Source organism: Cnephaeus nilssonii (genome assembly GCF_951640355.1).
Source record: "Cnephaeus nilssonii genome assembly, chromosome: 20".
Lineage (NCBI taxonomy): Eukaryota > Metazoa > Chordata > Mammalia > Chiroptera > Vespertilionidae > Cnephaeus > Cnephaeus nilssonii.
In genome coordinates this window covers 45,084,724-45,101,491 of record NC_137091.1, presented here as the reverse complement: position 1 = coordinate 45,101,491, position 16,768 = coordinate 45,084,724, and the positions used below count along the sequence as shown (strand labels likewise).

Below are 16,768 nucleotides of genomic sequence, written 5' to 3'. Positions count from 1 at the left end.
TTCTACATTTAGAAATGGCAGGGGGGCGGGGGATCAAAAGAGGACTGTGAACCTCACCTGAAATTCAAGCTGCAGCATCCCTAGGGGAAGCCTGGGCGGGCCACGCCCCTTCGCTGACCTGTCTGCCGCCCGTGGCTGCTTTTGTGCGAGAGCAGCTGAGCTGAGGCCTTGCAGACACAGACCCCGGGGGTGCGCAAGGCCAGAAGCGTTTGCTCTCTGGACTGACGGCAGCCGTTTGCTGTTACGGACACGCTCAGTGTTGGCAGGCGAAAGGACCTCAGTAGCTGAGATCTGCGTGGGAGCCGTGCGGGCGGGCAGGGGTAGGGCTCAGATGAAACAGGTTGGCTGTGAGTTGACAGTGTTGAGACCCGGTGATGGGATCGCGGTGTTCACGATACTGTTTTCCTGTTGCACACGTCTGCTGTTTTCCAAAAAGGTGGCGGGGGCTTCCAAGTGCCTGTGGCAGTGCCAGGCACAGAGGCAGCCACCCTGAGCAGGAGGGGAGGTGGAGGGGGGCGGGCACCATGGCCGACCTCTGGGCACAGCTCCCCGCTCCGGGTCGGCCCCTCTCAGCCTCTCCCTGGGGGGTGTCTTGACCACAGAGACGCTGCAGGAGTACCTGAAGGTGGTGCTGGCCCTCAAGTACGAGGAGAAGCCACCCTACGACTCGCTGAGGAACGGCCTGCAGGACCTGCTACAGGATCTGCAGGTGTCGGCCTATGACCCCATCGACCTCCGGGTGGCGCCATAGGTGGGTTCCGGTGGGAAGAGCCTATGAGCCTTCACCCCCACCCCAGCCCCACCCCAGCCCTGAGCCCCAGGGCCACCTTCCCAGTTAGGTGCTGCATTTCTCCACAAGATGCTTGAACTTTCCAAACCCCGCACCCCCCCCCCCCCCGCCGCCGCCAATCACAAGTAACGAAACCCCACCCTTTAGAAAGAGGGGGACTGATCGGCTCCTGTAACTAGAAAATTCCAAGGGAAGCCTTAAGCGCACTGGATTCAGAGCCTAGAAAGTAGCATCAAGATCGTTCTGTCTCTGTCTGTCTGTCCATCCCCTTTCCTCCCTCTGTCCCTCCCACCCCCTGTGGTCCCTGCTTCCTTTGGGTCGGCTCCCTTGTCCCCCCACACAGAACCTCGCTGGCTCTGTGCCCTGCTCTGTGCGCCCCTCGGCTTGTCTAACAGCCCCTCCTGCAGGCGGGAACGTCCTGGCTCCTGGCAGCGCCGCGTTCTGCTGTGTGGACGCAGGGTGCTCTCCATAGCCAGGGGCCGCCTCTGCTCGGCCTCCTGGGCTTTTGTTGCCGCACACACGCTGGCGTGCACCTGTGTCCGTGACGATTGCATCGCCCTGTCTGTACCTGTCTACCCCCCTTTGTGCTGTGTGAGAGTGCCCGGAACTTGGGGGAGGTCAAAGCTGAGCCAGACTCGCTGGACAGTTGGACAAGGCCGCGGGGCTCCCGTGGAGGGGCCTCCCAGGTCCTCTCCCCTCGGGGCTGACTGTGCCTCCACTCAGGCTCTCCAACTGGGCGAGGGCAAGTGGGCCGTTTGTCACTGGCTACAGACAGTTTTTTAACTTTTTAAAATACGTTTTTATACATTTTAGAGAGAAAGGGAGAGGGAGGGGGAGAGATAGAAACATCACTGATGAGAGAGAATCTTTGATCAGCTGCCTCCTGTACACCCCCTACTGTGGATGGAGCCTGCAGCCTGGGCATGTGCCCTGATTGGAATCGATCCAGTGACCTCCTGGTTCATAGGTCAGCGCTCAACCACTGAGCCACGCTGTCCAGGCTCTGCAGACATTCTTAGTTGTCACCGCTGGGGAGAGGGTGCTCCTGGCATCTGGTGGGTGGAGGCTGGGGTGCTGCTCAGCATCCCGCAGCGCGCAGGCCGGCCCCACCACCCGTCCGTGCTGGGGCTCAGGGAGCCAAGCCAAGTGCGTCCTTCCGGGCGGCATGTCTCCTTCCGCCGCAGCCCTCCTGCTGCTGGCACGCTGGTTCCACTGCTGCTTCACGCCTGCCCCGTCACCCACATACCAGGCCCAACACGCACACCGAGACCCCACAGCCTAAAGCTCTCCGCAGGGGCCTGGTCACAGAGCACTCCGAGAGTGTGTGCGTTTGGTTTTTTCCGCAGGGTCACAAGCTCTCGGCCCTAACTGACAGATCCTCCCTTCCCCCAACTGATGGACGGAGTATGACGTAAACTCCACCTGCAGCCCGAACATTCCTGAACACCTTATATGGACTGTACATTGAACCACCAATCAGCACCTGCCAAATACCCTAAGCCGCCCCCCCTCTCCATTCCTAAGTCCCTAGGTCCCTAATCATGTGCCTTACGTGAAACCACCAATCAGTGTGTGCTCAGTGCCCTAAGCCCCGTTCCCTCCTTTCCTCCCCTCAAAAGGCGCTTCCACCCCGGCACGCCCTCTCTCTTTCCCTCTGGAAGGGAGCCGGCAGGGTCTTCTCTTCAATAAAGCCTGTGTCCTGGTATCCCGTGGTCTCCGGCCCTCTGTTTCTTCTTTCACTAACGACAGACGCTCTCCAAAAGTGAAGGCGTGGCTTCCCACCAGCTTGGTTCCCGCCCCCCCCCCCCCCCCCCCCCCCGCCAGTCTCCCCAGCTTGTCAAGTGGCTCTTCTGCCCCCAGCTGTTCCGGTCTTTCCCCAACTCCTTCCTCCTTCAGGCGTCCCAACAACCATTTCTTCCAGGTTTCTGCCTCCGCCTTCTCCCAGGGGTACCCTCCCCCCAGGGTGGTGAACTGTGGGTCTCTGTCACAGTCGCCCACGGGCCGTGTCTTTCTCTGGCATCTGTGGCTGGCCTGGCGCACGGAGACTCCACGCATATTGATGACTCCAGTCTTCCCGCCGGTGCTGGCCGGTCATCCATGCCTCCTCCTGCCCAGTACGAGGGAGATTTTAAAACTCACAGCCAACAGCCCTTCCAGGACCATCAGTTTCAGAGTCTCAGATCCACCGACTGGGCGCCCCTCACGCAGCAGCGGGTTTGTCCCTTGGTTAGAAGCGTAGTGCCGAGATGCTCGTTAAGGAGCCGGGTGACCTGGGAGTAGCGGATGCGCCTCTCCCCATCCGCCCGCTGAAATGAGCTATCACCACGAGCATAACAACTCTCTGCTTGTGGCGGCTCCTTGCCTTGGCCTGCGTGCCCGACACCCCCTCCTCCGGGCCACTCCGCCAGCCACACCGGCCTCCCCTCAGATTCTAGCCGGGGCCGAGCTTGATCCGACCCCAGGGCCTCTGCACTCATGGTCTGGAATGCTTTTCCCCTTCAGTTTTTCTCAGATCCTGGGGCCCCCACCCCCGTTTGCCCCTCCTTGAGGTGCCTCCCCACCTCCTCTCTGATCGCAGCGCCCGGCGCTCTGGAGGGAAGTGTTGTTTATCTGTCGTGGCCCCGCCCCCTCCTCCCAGCGGTGAGCCCCGCCGAGGCGCTCCTTCCCCTAGTTCGCGGTGGCCTCCCCAGGCCCAGGGCGGCCCTGAATGCAGGAGACACTCACTGCCATTTCCATGTCTTCCAGGACTTTCAACGCCCAGGGTGAAACAGGAAAAAAAAAAATGGGTAGAAGAACCATGAAATCCAGGCCTGCTGTAGATAAGCTTCTAGAAAGACCCCTCCGACGTGCCTTCCTGCCGCTCCTGTAGGCGGCGCTGCTGTCCGGCCAGATTGGCGGGGAACCCAGGGAACTCGGCAGTTAGGCTGCAGGTGACGTGAATGACCTCCTTCACCGTCCCTTCCTCACAGCCGCCATCTCCGCAGCCGCTGGGGTGGTGAACAGAGAAGACCCTCAACTAGGGGGCGGGGTTGAGCCGGCCCCTCAGCGGGACCCTTCCTACATTGGAACCACTGTGCTTTGGTAATAAATTGTTTCACGGGAGCTTGGAGAGTCGAGTGGCCGCAAAAGATGTTCCTTTTGGGAAAGTTTAGCTCCCTTTTTCTCCCCATTCACCCATCCCTTCAACCTTTCATCCATCATCTATCCTTTCATTCATCTGTCCAAACTTCATGGAGCCACCCCTCCATCCTTTCTTCCTTCCTTCCTTCCTTCCTTCCTTCCATCCATCCATCCATCCATCCATCCATCCATCCATATACAGATGCTCCTCACCTTACAATGGAGCCACATCCCAGTGAACCCATTGGAAGTTGAAAATGCACAATGGCCCTGGCCGGGTGGTTCAGTTGGTTAGAGTGTCATCCTGATACGCCAAGGTTTCGGTTTTAATCCCTGGTCTGGGCACATACAGGAATCGACCAATGAATGCATAAATAAGTGGAACAACAAATCTCACTCTCTAAAATCAATCAATAAAAATATTTTTAAATGTACTTAATGGACTCAGACACAGACCTATACCTTCCATAAAAATTAACTCAAATGCAAAACTATAAAACTTCTAGAAGAAAAGATAGAAGAAAAATCTATTTGACTTTGGGTTTGGTAAAGAGAAAGAGAGAAGCCCAGCCTGTGTGGCTCAGTGGTTGAGCGTCAATCCATGAACCAAGAGGTCACGGTTCGATTCCAGTCAGGACACATCCCTCGGTTGCTGGCTTGATTCCCAGTGGGGGGCGTGCAGGAGGCAGCCGATCAATGATTCTCTCTCATCATTGATGTTTCTATCTCTCTCTTCCTCTCCCTTCCTCTCTGAAATCTATAAAAACATATTAGAGAGAGAGAGGTTCCGTAGTCCTGATGCAGGCAAAGCAAATTGTGCGTGAAAGATGGAATCACAACACACGGAATCTGAAGAGCAGTTTTCCGCACAGAGTTGTTAACTTCATGCCAATGCCTTTCACTGTGTTGGCGCATCGTGCCCATGTTGAGCATGTTTTCTCTTTAATGGAAACCATGGGGAAAACGAAGTGGACAATCAGTGGGAAAGAGAACAAGATCAGTCAGATGTGAGCACTGTGAAAAATAATTACCAAGTAAATGGAACACAGGCTGTGACAGCAAGGAATCTTATAAGCAAACTAGAGGCCCGGTGCACGAAATTCGTGCACGGAGGGGGGTTGTCCCTCAGCCCAGCCTGTACCCTCTCCAATATGGGATCCCTCTCACAATCCAGGACTGCTGGCTCCCAACTGCTTGCCTGCCTGCCTTCCTGATTGCCCCTAACCGCTTCTGCCTGCCAGCCTGATCACCCCCTAACCACTCTGCTGCCAGCCTGTTTGCCCCCAACTTCCCTTCTCTGCCGGCCTGGTCACCCCTAACTGCCCTCTCCTGCAGGGTTGATCACCTCCAACTGCCCTCCCTTGCAGGCTGGGTGCCTCCCAACTGCCCTCTCCTGCTGGCCATCTTGTGGTGGCCATATTGTGTCCACATGGGGGCAGGATCTTTGACCACATGCGGGCAGCTATATTGTGTGTTGCAGTGATGATCAATCTGTATATTACTCTTTTATTAGATAGGATAGAGGCCTGGTACAGGGGTGGGGGCCAGCTGGTTTGCCCTGAAGGGTGTCCCGGATCAGGTGGGGGTTCCCTTGGGGCATGGGGCGGCCTGAGCGAGGGGCCTGTGGTGGTTTGCAGGCTGGCCACGCCCCCTGGCAACCCAAGCAGAGGCCCTGGTATCTGGAATTTATTTTCCTTCTACAATTGAAACTGTGTAGCCTGGAGCGGAGCCAAGCCTGGGGCTCCCTCCGAGGTCGGCAGCCATTTCTGTTGGGGTTATAATTGAAACTTTGTTGCCTTAAGCAGGTGGGCCCGGCCAGGGTGTGCGGAAAGCTTTGCTTCCCCTGTTGCCGTTGGCAACCCTGGCCTGCTCTCTCAAGCTCCATTCTGCCGCCATTTGTTTGAATTTGTTTACCTTCTATAATTGAAACTTTGTAGCTTGAGTGGAGGCTTAGGCCTGGCAAGGGCAGGTGGAAAGCTTGGCTTCCTCTGTTACCTAGGAAACCTTGCTCTCTGTGGCTGTAGCCATCTTGGTTTGGGTTAATTTGTATGCTCGCTCTGATTGGATGGTGGGCGTGGCTTGTGGGTGTGTCGGAGGTATGGTCAATTTGCATATTTGTCTATTATTAGGTAGGATTCTGCAAAAAGAAACCATTAAGGAGAACCAAAGCCTAAGGGACATGTAATTAAAGGAAGAGGTGTGCAGTGAGATGACCTGCCATTCAGTCCAGACAACCAGCGGATGAGTTCCTATGGTGAACTATGCAAATTGGGCTTCCAGGAGGCCCGTATGCAGAGGCGGTGCCCCAGGGACGGTCCCTGGGGAGGGGAGGGGAGAATGGAGCTGCAGTGCAGCCCAATGCCAGCCTCATCCAGGCCTTCAGGGTGCCCTGGAGCTGGAACAACCCCGCGGAGTGGCCCCACCCTTCTTCCCGGGCTGGCTTCCCGGGGAAGAGGTGTGGCCTTGGCGAGGTGCTCTGCGCATGCTCGCGCGCCTGCCTGCAGCTTTACCTAATTATCGCCTCAACGCCCCACAACAAACACTCAAGTTAGGTGTTTTTTAAAAATATATATTTTCATTGATTTCAGTGAGCAAGGGAGAGAGAGAAACATCAATGATGAGAGAGAATCATAGATCGGCTGCCTCCTGCACACCCCATACTGGGGATGGACCTCACAACCGCTGGCATGTGCCCTGACGGGGGAATCGAACCGTGACCTCCTGGTTCATAGGTGGACGCTCAACCACTGAGCCACATCGGCCAGGGTCCAGTTAGGGTTACTGTGTCTGTGTTTCAGAGGGGATACTGAGAAGTAGAGTGACTTGCTCAGACTCATGCTCGTAGTTGGAGGCCGGCTGAAATTTGAGGCCAGTTCTGCCCATCACGGCACCAGTGGGACACCCATGTCATCAGCTAATTCTTGGGAATTGTCCCTGATGTCCCCCCTCCCAGAGCGGCCCTGGGCCCTCCAGCCAGAGGTCGCCGGAGCTGGGGGGCCGTTATGTGCGGATCTTGATCTCTGCATACTCGGTGCTGGTGGCCTCCTGGTCGGGAGGTTCCCCCAGCCTCCGACCCTGGAAGCTGAGGGTGGCGTAATAGAGCTCCAGCTCTTCCCCCGGGGTGGGGGCGGCGGCAGTGGGGGACGCAGCTGGGGGCGAGCGGCGTCCAATTTGCTCCAACCCAGACTGCCCTGGCAGGCACCCACGCTGGTAAACCTGAGTGGAGGGGGGAGAGGCGGTCAGATTAGGATAATGGGGGCTGGGAGTCAGCCAGGAGGGCCCACAAGCAAACCTGGAAACGGAGCAAATTAGTCTTTCGTCTGTTCACCCCACAGACATTGGTGGAGCCCCCATTCAGTGAGTCAGTCAGCAGATCTTTTAGAGAAGTGGTGCCTGGCCCTTGGTAATGGATCGCCAGCCTCCCAGATTCCTCACAAGAGTCCACTAGGGCAGTGGTCGGCAAACTGCGGCTCGTGAGCCACATGCCGCTCTTTGGCCCCTTGAGTGTGGCTCTTCCACAAAATATCTGTGCGATTGAAACGTACAGTGTGATTGAAATTTCGTGGCCCAGCCGAAACCAGTTTGGCTCAGTGGATAGAGCGTCGGCCTGCGGACTGAAAGGTCCCGGGTTCGATTCCAGTCAAGGGCATGTACCTTGGTTGCGGGCTCATCCCCAGTAGGGGGTGTGCAGGAGGCAGCTGATTGATGTTTCTCTCTCATCAATGTTTCTAACTCTCTATCCCTCTCCCTTCCTCTCTGTGAAAAGTCAATAAAAATATATTTAAAAAAAAAAAAAGAAAGAAATTTTGTGGCCCATGCGCAGAAGTCGGTTTTCGGCTCTCAAAAGAAATTTCAATCGTTATACTGTTGATATTTGGCTCTGTTGACTAATGAGTTTGCCAACCACTGCACTAGGGCGACGCTAACTCTATCCTATTTGTCAGGTGGAGAAACTGAGGCTAACTATCCCAAAATCACACATGTAGTTGTTGGGAGGGCCAGGATTCATGCCCGAGTCTCTCTGGCTTCAGTGCCTACTGCCTTAGGGGACAGCGCCCCTGTGCCAGGCCCTGGATAGTCACTGGGGAACAGAGCAGACACCACCCCTGACCTGCAGGTAGTAGTCGGTCATGTTACTCTCTAACTGCACGTTGTAACAGGATGCACAGGAATGGGGCGGTGCAATGAGAAGGACAGGAATTTGCTCCCACCCAGACTGCCCTGCCCTCGGGGGCGCTCAGCATTTCAGGGGTTCAAGCAAACGCATTTGTGAATGACGTTATGAACCCTACAAAGGATATTGTACAGTAAAGGGTGAACGCGGCCCAAAGACCCTGTGCCCCCAGCGCCTGGGAGGGAACCTCTAAGCCTTGGGATGTCCTGCCTGTTCACGGGGACCGTGGGCCACACCAGGCAGTTCTGTGATTGATGGCGGCCTCGGGCCACGTGGCATCAGCTTGACCTCTGCGGGGATGGAGACTGAGTTCAGCTACGTGACCGTCCCCCACTTAGACCTGGACATCAGGCTCGGGAGCTTCCCCGGTGGGGAATACGTCATTGCTGGGAGAAGTAGGCACTGTCCGCGTGACTCCGCTGCGAGACCGCGGAAGCCCACGCCTGTCCCTCCTGGCCCCGCCCCTGCGCCTCTTCCCGTGGCTGGTTCTGTCCCCATCCGCCTGCTGTAATGAACTATGGCCACGAGCATAACAACTTCTCCGAGTCGGAGTCCTTTGGGGAGTTATGAACATGAGAGTGTCTCGGGTCCCCTAACCTTGTAGTAGACAATTATTTGGGGGGCGATCCTTCTGGCGTCCTGTATTGGGGAGGAGAAAGAGGAAGTGGGAGGTGGGGCAGGGAGGGCCCCGCTGGACCTGAACACACTCAGTAAGACCGGAGCGGAGGGGACGGTGACTCCCGGCCTCAGGTCTGGGTGCCTGGATTGATGGGGACCCAAGGGGAAAGGCCTGCTTGGGGCTCGATGATCATCTTAAGTCATCGGGATGGATGTAGCCATGGCGTCCTGGGGAGATTGGGGGGGGGGGTCCATGACTCACCAAGGAGCCGGGACCCCGCGTGGAGGGGGCATCCTTCTCACCAGCTGCAGCCCGAGGTGCGTCCCTTCTGCAGGTCTTCACTCTGAAGGGGAGGCGGGGACCCCTGAGCAGCCTGCGGGGCACAGCGCTCAGAGTGTGACCACCATCCCCCGCCAAAGAGGCCAGAAGGGCTGACCACGCAGGACGCAGGGACGGGCCTGCACTCTGACTTTCACGATGAGAGCAGCTCCCTTCTGGGTGGCTGGGTGGGGATGGCCCTGTTCTCACAACCCCTGCAGCACCCAGATTCCCCCAGGCGGCTGTGCGGGGTTCCAGGCCCAGGCTCCTGCCCACCCTGCACTCTCTCCGGGGACCACACTCACATGAAGACGATGAGGCAGAGGCTGAGCAGCCCAACGACACCAGCTCCCGCGACAGCCCCCAGGACGAAGGCTTCCCTAAGCGCGGGCTTCCCTGCGGACAAATGGGGTTCGGGGTGACTCCCCTCCAAGCCCCAGGACTCTGTGCCCTTACTGGACTCTGCCCCCCACCCCCCACCTCTTTTTCCCTTTCACCCCTTTCTTTCCTGACTCAGCCCCCCTCCCCCAGCTCCACCCTCTCTCTGACCCACTCCCTTCTCCGTGGCCTCTGCCCCCAGCAGGCCCTGACCTGGCAGCAGCAGGACCGAGGCGCTCTGGGCCCCGTGCACATTCCGGGCCTCGCAGCTGAGTCTGAGGTCCGGGCTGAGCCCCGCGGGGAGGCTCAGGGAGCTGTTGGTCCAGGGCCCCGCTGAGCTGGAGGTGACCGCGTGGGAGGCGTTGCCATGGTTCCCCTCCAGCAGCCCCGCCCCCAGCCGCCAGCGCAGGGAGGGGGCCGGCTGGGCCCTGGAGGAGCAGCTGCAGCGCAGACCCTGGTCCTCCCAGGAGCAGGAGGGTCCCAGCAGCTGCGGGGGGTCTGTGGGGAGCGAGGAGCAGGGTCAGCGGTGCCTCTGCCCTCCCAGGACCCCGTGCGCCCCCCCCCGCCCCCCCCCCCTGCAAACACACACACTCACTCTGCACACGGAGACGCAGGGAGGCGCGCAGGGAGCCCCGCGGGTGCTGAGCTCGGCAGGTGAATTCGCCTTCGTGCCCCGCCTCCACCCGGGGCAGCTCCAGGACCCCAGGCTCGCGGGCCTGTGAGGGGCTCAGGGGCCGGCTGCCCTGGGCCCAGCTCAGCGTGGCGGGAGGGTTGCTGTCGGCGACACAGAGCAGGCGGAGCGAGTCCCCTTCCCGGACAGGGAGAGCCGAGCCGTTCCCCACGTGTTCCAGCTCTGGAGAGAGACAGGGCCCAGCCCAGGCCTGCGGATCAGAAGTCTTCTTCCTAGTTCTCTCTCCTTCCTTTTTTTTTAAATCCTCACCCGAGTGTGTGTGTGTGTGTGTGTGTGTGTGTGTGTGTGTGTAAATACACTTTTATTGGTTTCAGAGAGGAAGGGAGAGGAAGGGAGAGGGGGAGAGACGGAATCAGCAATGATGAGAGAGAATCATTGGTGGGCTGCCTCCTGCACGCCCCCTAGTGGGAATTGAGCCCTCAACCCAGGCATGTGCCCTGACCAGGAATCTAATCTAACCGTGACCTCCTGGTTCATAGGTCCACAGTCAACCATTGAGTGGAGACTGCCAGCCCGAAGCTGTTTTCATTGATTTTTGGAGAGAGAGGAGGGGAGAGCGAGAGAAACTTCGATGTGAGAGAGAAGCCTCCCCCTTACCCGTGTGGCTTCCTCGGGAGACGCTGATGGCCAGGTTCTGTGGTGCATCTGGACAGAGGGACACAGTGAGGAACAGAGTCCCCTCCCCTGCTCCCCACCCCCAGACACACAGAAATGGGAAGTGGGGAGACCGGCGCCTGTGTCCTTCCTGCAGCCCGTCCCCACCCGGCGTCCTGGCCGGACTCACAGGACACGTTGAGCGTGATGGTCTTCTCGCTGCTCACATCAGCCTTGGGGAAGGTGACCCGGCAGGTGAGGTTGGTGCCGTGGTCCTGTGGGCGGGGCATGAGCACGATATCCGAGGACTTAGAGGCCGCCGAGCCCAGCAACCGGGGTCTGAAGGCAGCACCAATCCAGGAGACGGTGCCGGGCCGCAGCCGGGCACAGGCCCCAGGCAGGGAGCACGCCAGGTGGCCCGAGCGGCCGGCCTCCAGGGGCTTCTTGACCTGGATGTCCGGGGTCTGGGTCAGCGCTGGAGAGAGAGAGAGGGCGAGGCCAGGCCCAAAGGGGACCCCGTGTGTGCACCCCAACCCTGAACTGCTGCCCGTCCCGGTGGCCCATTCCTGGGACCGCTCCATACCTGTCACGTTCACGGTGAGCAGTTTGTAGGTCTGGTTCACACGGCCCCTCTCCAGTTGGAAGTAATACTTTCCACTGTGTCTGGGCCCCGCACCCGAGATGCTCAGGGAGCAGTTGCCGGCCCCCGGGTCCCCCGAGAGGTAGAACGGAGAGGGAGGTTTCCCCTTCCTTGTTATTTTCGTGGTTTCGTTGTTGTTTGTGGCCACAAGGACATCTCCTCTGACAGCATCCCCTTTCTTGTACCAGTAGCCGTACGCTGGGGTGGAGTCGTTCCAGCCCTCCCGGGGGTAGGACACCCTGCAGGGCACGTGCACGCACAGGCCCGCCTGCACCGTCACCGAGTCCTGCATCTGCAGCTGGTACTCTGCACCCTTCTGCGGGGACCCTGGGGGGACAGCGGCTCAGCTGCAGCACCAGCCCCACCCCGGCCCCTGCCCGGCCCAGGACCCGGCCTGGCCCGGGACCCGCCCTGGCCCACTCACCTGCCCACAGCAGGGGCAGCAGCACCAGCACCAGCAGCAGCAGCAGCATGTCTGGGCCCGGCTGGGCTGTCCTTGGGCTGTCTGGCGTCTGTCCTGGAAGGAAGCGCCAACAGGAACCTTCTGGAGAAGGGGGCAGTGGCCACCCAGAAGAGGAACCCCGGGAAATGCAAATGGCCGAGAAGATCCCCTCTTCGGACTTCTCCTTTCACGGATGAAAGTAACAAGGCAGAGCGAGAATGCATGACCACCCTGGGTCATTCTCAGGGAGGACAATTTCAGGCGTGGGCTTTTGGGGGCAACAGGTAAGGGCTCCAAGTGAGGTGCTGGAAGCAGGCATTCATTCATTCACTCATTCATTCATTCATTCACCAGGGACGCATCTGTTCGATGCAGGAGCTGGGGGCCACGAGGAGAGTATGACCTCCCAAACTCTGCCCCCAGGGGCCTCACCCTAGCGTGGCCCCAAAGCCATTGCCCCCCAGGCTCCAAAAGGACACTCAACTTCCTGCCTATCTCAGGGCCCAATCTTTAGTCCACACAGGGCTCCCAGCTCCACAGTGAGAAGCAGGGCCAGCCCGGCCGGCGTGACTCAGGGTTGAGTGTCAACCTATGAACCAGGTGGTCACAGTTCCCTTCCCAGTCAGGGCACAGCCCAGATTACAGGCTGGATCCCTATTAGGGGGTGTGCAGGAGGCAGCTGATTGATGTTTCTCTCTCATCGATGTTTCTAACTCTCTCTCCCTCTCCCTTCCTCCCTTCCACTCTCTCTAAAAATAAATGGAAAAAAAATATCCTTGGGTGAGGATTAAATAAATAAATAAACAAATAAGGGCACTAATCTTGTGTATCAGGGGCCCACCCTTCTGACCTCCTGTAACCTTAATGATCTCTAATGGCCCTGTCTCCAAACATAGTCACATTGGGGGTTAGGGGTTCAACATGTGAATTTGGGGTAGGGGAGCAATTCAGACATAGCACTGGGAGAATTTCAGCACTGCCCATGTGACTCCATCAGGAGAGACAACTGTAAGCTTGCACCTGGTCTGTCCTGGACTGTGCCCAGTACACCTTTTCTCTTTGCAGATTTAATCTGGATCCTTTGGCTGTGAAAAATCATGAGTATAATAATTTCTCTTAATTCACTGAGTTCTTCTAGCCGCGAGTTTGACATGCTGGTAGGTCTTGGGGGCTTCCAGAACACTCTGTTCCCCTCTTCAGGCTGTGGTGCAGGAAGCCACTGTTTCCCTCCATGGGGGCAACAGCGCCCATGTGCCGATTCTGCAGACCAGGGCTCGGCGTCCTCGGGGCGCCCCCTGGTGGACTCTTGCAGTAGTCCGCTCCCAAGGGCCCAGAGCTTGTCTGAGTCGGAAAGTTGCTGACCAGGCAAATGGCCGATTTGATCACAAACACATAAAAGGAAATGGGGTGAGTGCAAACCTGCAACTGCACAGAAAAAAAGAATCGGTTCCCTTGCATCTGTAACCAGTTCCCCATTTCTCAACCACTAGCCCCTCACACATATGGTGACATTCCTTTTTGTTGTTGTTAATCCTCACCCCGGGAGGTTTTTTTTCCTAAATGACATTACTTTTAACTAAATGGTCCCAGCTGGTACCACAGGGACACCACCCAGCATCAGCAGTCCCAACCCGTGGCCTGTCCACCCAAGGTCATTGCATCCCCATGCCTGTCCCTCCCCTTGCCTTTGCTCCTGTATTGTCCACTGCCCAGCCTGAGGAGGGGGCCTCGGGGAGCAGGCTGTGTAAAGAGGGGACCCTAGGACCTGTTTTTGACCCGGACACTCTGCTTTGAGTCAGTTTTTCAATTTCTGAAGAATTGCCAAACAGGCTCCTAAGACAGCCCTTCTCTCAAAGCAAGTAATCTAGTCACTGTTTTTCCAATAGAGGGCCAGAAAGGATGGAGGTGGGAGGTCACACTGGCAGACATGGAGTCACCCAAAGTCAAGAAGTGTCCAGCGGAAGAGAGAAACCCTACCCTTTCTCTTCTGCAGGAGGCACCACTGCCTCTGGGTCTCCTTGGCCTGAAAACCAGGTGTGCATGTGTGTGTGTGTGTGTGTGTCTTTGTACCTGTGCCTCTGCCTGCAGGTGTGTATGTCTGTGTGTCTGGGTGGGTATTTTTTTAATCCTCACCCGAGGATATTTTTCCATTAATTTCCAGAGTAAGAAGGGAGGGAGGAGGGGGAGAGAGAGAGAGAAACATCGATGTGAGAGAGACATATCAATTGGTTGCCTCCCACATGCGCCCCTACTGGGGCTGGAGAACCTGCAACCGAGGTTCGTGCACTTGACTGGGAATCGCACACGGGACCCTTGAGTCCACAGGCTGACGCTCTAGCAACTAAACAAAACCGACCAGGGCTCTGAGTGTGTATTGTTTTGTTTTAATTTTCCCTTTTTGAGCTTTAATTTCCTTTTTTATTTATTTTTAATTTTTTTAATTTAATTTATTTATTTATTTATTTTTAATTTCCTTTTAAGGCATCATTTGCTGTGTTTATTTGCTCTTGTGTTCCTTTCCTTGAACTGTACATTTTTTATTGATTTCAGAGAGGAAGGGAGAGGGAGAGATAGAAACATCAATGATGAGAGAGAATCATTGATCGGCTGCCTCCTGCACGCCCCCTCCTGGGGATCGAGCCGGAAACCCAGGCATATGCCCTTGACCGGAATCGAACCAGGGACCCTTCAGTCCTCAGGCCAACACTCTATCCACTGAGCCAGACCGGCTAGGGCTGAACTCTACATTTTTTAGTTTTTGTTAATCCTCACCCAAAGATATTTTCCCCATTGATTTGTAGAGAGAGTGGAAGGGAGAGGAAGAGAGACAGAGAGAGAGAGAAATATCAACGTGAGAGAGACACATCGATTGGTTGCCTCCCCCCCGGGCCAGGGCTGGGATGGGGCCTGCAACCTAGGTACATGCCCTTGACCAGAATGGAACCTGGGACCCTTCAGTCCTTGGGCCGACGCTCTATCCACTGAGCCAAACCGGCCTGTGTGTACTGAGTGTGTATTTTGTACCTGCGTGTCCATGTGCTGTGTGCACGTGTGGTAGGCATTTGAAATCAGCCTCGTGGGCTAATACTGAGCGGGACCGTGGTATCTTGGGTACCACATGGAGGAGCAGGAGCCATTAGCGTCTGTGCGGGAGGATTGGGCTTTGATAATGAAAACCTGAGTGGGCCTGGGGGCCCGCCCACCGGTAGGAGACCAGGGGCGGCTGTCTCAGCCTCCGGCTCATTCTGCAGAGGCCGATTTCTTCCCGAGGTAGAAGGGCTCTCCCTGCGCCCGATCTGTGTCCCCCGCCCATCAGGCTGGCCTGGGCCCAGGAGGGCTGAATCCCGTGCCCCTCACAGCCCTCAGACCCCGGCATCCTGGAGCTGCCCCAGGTGGAGTTGGGGCCTGAAGGTGAATTCACCTGCGGAGCTCAGGTACCTGAGCTGGGCCTGCAGGTGGCGAGGCGGCAGGTGAGTTCCCCAGACTCCTGCCCGGGTCTTGGCTGTGATCCTGGGGGCTGAGGGACTGGGGTGGAGGGTGGGGGAGGGGTTCCGACCAAGTGCAGGGACAGACCTCTAGGGCCATCATGATGTGACACTGCCCAGGGAGAGACGAGGATGTGGTGAGGGATGGGGCTGGGAGTGTTTCTTTCTCTCTCCTCCCACAGACAGAATCAAAGAAAATGCCAGCCAGGCCCACATGGCTCAGTGGTTGAGTGTAGTGACCTATGAACCAGGAAGTCACAATTCAATTCCTGGTCAGGGCACAGGCCTGGATCGCGGGCTCCATTCCCAGCCGATCAATGATTCTCTCTCATCATTGATGTTTTATCTCTCTCTCTCTCTCTCCTCCCTTCCTCTCGGAAATCAATAATAAACATGTACTTAAAAAAAGAAAACGCCCGATTTTGGGTGGAGGATTCAAGAAGATAGTGCATGTGAGGCTATGGAATGACCCCTCCCCCCAGCAAAGATGCCCACGTGCGAATCACGGGTACTATGTTACCTTGCGTGGCCAGAGGGCTTTGCAGTGATTATGTACGTTAAGGAGCTGGGGGTGGAGAGGATCCCGGGGGACCCTAACTGTCACAGGTTGATAAGAAGGAGGCAGACGGGACTACAGAAAGGGAAGGGTCTGTCCCTGGAGGAGAGAGATTGCAGTGGCACAATCACCAGACACTGAAAAGGCAGGAACGATTCTCCCGGGACCTCTACGAGGAACCAACCCTGAGACTCAGTTTGGACTCCTGAACCCTCCGGAAGGGTAACAGAACACATCTGTGTTGTTTTAAGCCACCAAGTTTAAATGTAAGCCCTGGGGCGGCTCTAAGGCAGGATCCATACCATGCCCTACAAAGTGCTTTATGAACACTAACTCATTTAATGCTGAGAACAACCCTAGGAATTAGGTGCTGCTGTTCCCATTTTATCGAAGAGGAAACAGGCACAGAGAGGCTAAGCCAGCTGCCCCAGGTCACACAGCGGGCTGGGGGCCTGGAGGAGGGATTCCGCCGCGTCTGTCCCGCCCACACCAGGCGGGCAGGGAGGCCTCTCTGTACTGAAGAGGCCGTGGATTTGGGGTCCTGTCTGCCCTCCCCACCGGGTTGTGAGCTCTGAGAGCGGGACTTCCTTGGATGCACAGAGGCATTTAAAGAACCTGCGAATGAAGAAGGGATGAATGGATCCCAGAGTGACCACACCCCTTTGGCCGGAGTCCTCCTGCCGCTTTGCTCGCGGGCTAAGTTCGTGGTCAGGACTTCTAGTCCCTGTAAACGGGATCCTGGGGTGAAGCGGGACCAGAAGGAAACCGCGGCCTCGGACAGAGAGGATCCTGCAGAACCCGCTCACGGCGGAGCTCGGGCGCCACCAGGCGGCGATGTGTAAGACAGCCCGGCCCGGAGACCCGAAATGTTTGCTTTAGGACCTTGGTGGAGCCACATGCGGCTCTTTGGCCCCTTGAGTGTGGCTCTTCCACAAAATACCACAGCCTGGGCGAGTCTATT

At 57.2% G+C, this 16,768-nt stretch overlaps 2 protein-coding genes across 6 annotated transcripts in view; one reads left to right on the top strand and one right to left on the bottom strand.

Moving 5' to 3' along the window:
• Positions 1 to 4,369, top strand: part of VRK3 (VRK serine/threonine kinase 3) — a 38,251-nt gene extending 33,882 nt beyond the window's left edge. For 2 of the 4 annotated variants that reach the window (XM_079800583.1, XM_079800582.1), the window contains 2 exons: positions 603 to 751; positions 3,536 to 4,369. In XM_079800583.1, the coding sequence (XP_079656709.1) occupies positions 603 to 751 (149 nt within the window). In that variant the 3' untranslated portion in view covers positions 3,536 to 4,369. The other 2 variants (XM_079800580.1, XM_079800581.1) reach the window with 2 other exon arrangements.
• Positions 4,370 to 6,143: 1,774 nt separating this feature from the next.
• Positions 6,144 to 11,829, bottom strand: SIGLEC11 (sialic acid binding Ig like lectin 11). Of its 2 annotated transcripts, none has more exons than XM_079799338.1 (9): positions 11,749 to 11,829; positions 11,268 to 11,651; positions 10,875 to 11,159; positions 10,688 to 10,735; positions 9,995 to 10,252; positions 9,613 to 9,897; positions 9,327 to 9,417; positions 8,965 to 9,076; positions 6,144 to 7,126 (listed from the first exon to the last, which is right to left on the bottom strand). In XM_079799338.1, the coding sequence occupies exons 1-9, from the start codon at positions 11,795 to 11,797 to the stop codon at positions 6,911 to 6,913; spliced, it is 1,728 nt and encodes a 575-aa protein (XP_079655464.1). In that variant the 5' UTR covers positions 11,798 to 11,829; the 3' UTR covers positions 6,144 to 6,910. The 2 variants fall into 2 exon arrangements, with proteins under 2 accessions (XP_079655464.1, XP_079655465.1); XM_079799339.1 differs by having other exon boundaries at positions 8,965 to 9,046.
• Positions 11,830 to 16,768: the final 4,939 nt, after the last annotated feature.